We start from the raw sequence: 3,893 nt of genomic DNA, 5'->3' as shown, positions 1-3,893 counted from the left end.
ATAAATTGGGAAAGGTCAGGAAGAAATATTTTAAAAGTATAAAAGCTGCAGGAAAATCAGAAACCCTGTATAGAAATATGTTCCCTCTGAATCCAGAGTTCCTTTTCACTCCCACATGGCACTGCCACATGAAAGCCACATTTTGTGATATAAATCTTTCCCACTCAGAATGTTATTTGCCCCCGTATTAGGAAAACAGGTAAGAATTGGTATATTTTCCTTACTGGAGTAAGTAAAGCTATTTCAGGAGAACACATACATCCGTAAAATAGTGCTTAGCTCCAGAATCCCCATTCAATCCAGAGCCTCCTGTGGTTGGTGTTAAAAGAAATGTAAAGAGAGGAGTGATCAGATAACAGATCTTCAGTATCTCCTTGACTTTGGCCCTTAGCTATGTTATCACAAAGGAACAGGTAGCAGAGTTCTTAGGGGAACTAATAAGACTTTAGAGTTGGAATTCTAAGGTCCTTCAGCTACTTTTGTTCAATTAAGCCACATGAGTATTGCCTAAAGTACATGGACATTAGAATAACATCTTGATGCAAAGTGGCTGAACAACAACCTATCTAGCCACAGACAAAGAGTGCACTGCTTTCAGAATGTGATAAATTTGCATAATAATGTCAGGAAAAAATTGTGCAAAAAACATAGTGGAGTGACTGACAGTAATGATATGTTATTAAGGGGGATGGGGTATCAAAGTCTGCAAATGAGTATTAAGAGTGAAATAAAGTTGAAGAGCAAAAACTACCTGAAATAATCAAAATGGCATCATTGCAATGGTCTTGGAGTGCATATCAAAAATCCTGCTATTAATGAAGAATGAAAAGGCTAACCACAAACTGTTTTAATAGATATGTCTGATTCACAAGGCCTCATTCTTGTTTGTTTTGCAGCAAGGGAGGCCATCTCTGGAGAATAAATGCATGACATCATTAGTGTCTCCATGGTGACAAAGCATTGGCATAAACAGTAAGTGTTATGATTTCACAGTTGGATTAAAGAGGGAAAAGAAAATTAGTGTAAAGCCCAAGGAACGCTTTTACCTCAACATCACTTATGGGAATACAGAAAATGGCAGAGAGAAATTTGCTTTCTGCTTAAATGTTATTTTCCAGTTTGCCCCAGTGTGAAGGGCCCTTTTTAAGACATATACTTTCCATAATGATGCCTCTCTTGTTTGAATATTCAGAATACTAATGATGAAGCTAATCAATCTTTGGTGTACTTTAACACCATTCTTAGGAAAAGTTTTATAGCAAGAAGTGAATTGACAGGCCAAGTCTAGGGTCCAGATATAGTCACCACTTCAACACATGGGCTATCACCAGTGCAGGAACAACAAAGACAAATGTATTTTAAAAGCAGTAGGAACAGAATATAAGACAGCAACATCAGCATCTGTTTCTAGCTCAGTTTAGTTATCCTACACTACAACACCATGTTACTTACCCCACATTATTCATGCACTGAAGACACAACCAACATGTGACTATGATAGGAGAACAAAGATGACAACACAGAAACCATCCTGTGCCTTCTCCCACATAAATTCCATAAGCAGAATGTCAGCAAGAGCCTACAGCACTTCCCTCTATGTTTTTCCCTCGGATGGTTGTGGCTCCGCCCCCAGCATGCCCGGCTTGGTCGCATCACTTCCAGGTGACGAGGTTGCGGCGTGTGCACGCTCCAGGAACAAGACGGGAGCCCCCCGCTCCAGCAGCAGGTAAGACTTGGCAACCCTAGATTTCCCTTGCTGGAAATAATATGTCCCTAATACTATGCCATGATTGGCTGATAGTTACTCAGTACACTGCCTTCCAATATGTGGTAGGGGACTGTGTGGTTTTCCACTGACTCCAGTGGTAGCATTTTTACTTGTGGTGAGTCGGTGACCATTTTGTAGACATCATGTTGTACCACTACAGGTGGTGAAAGAAAAGGAGATCAACTAATATCTGCACCTCCCTCACCACCACCTATAGTGCTGTCATTTTCTCCTGTTTGCTGGCAGTTTCCCAGTAAGGGGATTTTGCCAATGCAGCCTATCCTGGCATCACAATAATGCTATCATACATTCAATACACAAACTTACCCTTGTATTCTTCTAGCACAAGGGGGTTTGGTCACAATCCAATCCCACCCAGCTGATATAATTCAAGTATGACATCAGTCTGTGTTGATAGATTCAGGTGGGTAGCCGTGTTGGTCTGAAGCAACAGAACAAAGTTTGAGTCCACTGGCACCTTTAAGACCAACAAAGTTTTATTCTTTGTATAAGCTTTTGTGTGCATACCCAGAAATAAACTTTTTTGGTCTTAAAGTTGCCACTGGACTCAAACTTTGTTCTATCAATCTGTGTTATTACACACACACCCTTCTAGTCCCCTGCTTCTCATGAGGGAGGAATTCTTGAATTTACTAACCAGAAACCAAGTTTCATTCAGGTCTGATCAATTATAATCCAGTATAAAGCTGTCAGTCCTGCCCTTTGGAGCCTGGTTTTATTAGATTCAGGTTGGGTAACTGTGTTGGTCGAAGCAGCAGAACAAAGTTTGAGCCCAGTAGCACCTTGAAGACCAACAAAGTTTTATTCATGGTTTAAGCTTTCATGTGCAAGCACACATCGAAGTGGTCTGAAGCAGCAGAACAAAGTGTGAGTCCAGTGGCACCTTTAAGACCAACAAAGTTAATTCTTGCACATGAAAGCTTATACCATGAATAAAACTTTGTTGGTCTTAAAGGTGCCACTGGACTCACACTTTGTTCTGGTTTTATTAGAATCCCTCCAGTAGAATCCCACACACTGTGTTTAAACATCTACAGCTGCAACATGAAATGAAGTGCCTGGCAAATTGGACTGATGCGAAATACAGTAAAGCAACACTATATTTCAAAACAATTTAATAATCATGTGATCTCTTTTATATATGTATATCATTTTTATGTGTACAAACTCCAATCTCAGTTAATGCAATCACATCAAGGCAGATATTTTATTTACACTTCTATAAATCCATGGAAACAAATTGAGTTAAAGGTTCATAGCCATTCCTATTCCATTTTTAGTGAGACAAAGAGACAATAAAGAAAAATATGTTTTAACACAGCTCAGTAAGACAATAAATTATAAATCATTATGATAACTACTACAACCCAACTGCTACCACCCATACAATATTATAATGACAATCTTAACAACTATATTACCGGGGTCTCTGCCACACGGCAGGGAAAACAAAGGCCAAAGTGCGGCAAATCAGAGCCGCACCAAAGTAGAGACGCCGCGGTGGGATCCCACGGATCCCCTGAGCCGCGGCGCTGTTGCTCCCCGGCACGATCAGCACAGAGTTCGAAACTAAGAGTTCTTTCACGGCCCTGAAAGCGGCGGCCTGCCGGGGGCCCCACACCCACGGGGCTTGCTTGTCCAACAAGCGGTGGAGGGGTTCTGCTACCGCTGCCTTGTGGGGTAGGAAGGCGTGGTAAAAGTTCAGGATGCCAAGGAAGGCCTGCAGCTCCGCCTTGGACTTGGGCGGCGGCGCCTCCACGATTGCCTTGACCTTTTCGCGCGTTGGGTGGAGGCCCTCCCCGTCCACCGTGAAGCCCAAGAAGTCCACCGACGGAACCCCCAGGCGGCACTTGTCCAGCTTGACCTTCAGCCCGGCGTCCTGGAAACGGCCGAGCACGGTGCGGAGGCGGGCGGCGAAGTCCGCGGGCGTGGCGGCGGCGATCAAAACATCGTCGAAGAAGGGCGTGACCCCGGGGATCCCTTTAAGAAGAGAGTCCATCAACTGTTGGAACAGGCCCAGCGCCACGCTAACTCCGAAACTCAAGCGCTTAACACGGAATGCCCCCCGGTGCGTGACAATCGTTTGCGCATCTGCGGTTGCCTC

General features: G+C 43.5%; 1 protein-coding gene across 1 annotated transcript in view; it reads right to left on the bottom strand.

Annotated features, from left to right (window-relative positions):
• WISP3 (WNT1 inducible signaling pathway protein 3) overlaps positions 1 to 3,788 on the bottom strand; it is a 19,498-nt gene extending 15,710 nt beyond the window's left edge. Inside the window, exon 1 of the mRNA XM_015412678.1 lies at positions 3,415 to 3,788. Within this exon, the coding sequence (XP_015268164.1) occupies positions 3,415 to 3,788 (374 nt within the window). The remainder of the gene's footprint in view (positions 1 to 3,414) is intronic.
• Between the last annotated feature and the right edge of the window lie 105 nt (positions 3,789 to 3,893).

This window comes from Gekko japonicus, unplaced genomic scaffold (assembly GCF_001447785.1).
Source record: "Gekko japonicus isolate JY-2015 unplaced genomic scaffold, Gekko_japonicus_V1.1 scaffold410, whole genome shotgun sequence".
Taxonomy (NCBI): Eukaryota; Metazoa; Chordata; class Lepidosauria; order Squamata; family Gekkonidae; genus Gekko; species Gekko japonicus.
Note: the sequence above shows the minus strand (reverse complement) of the source record. Positions and strands in the feature narration are given on the sequence as shown.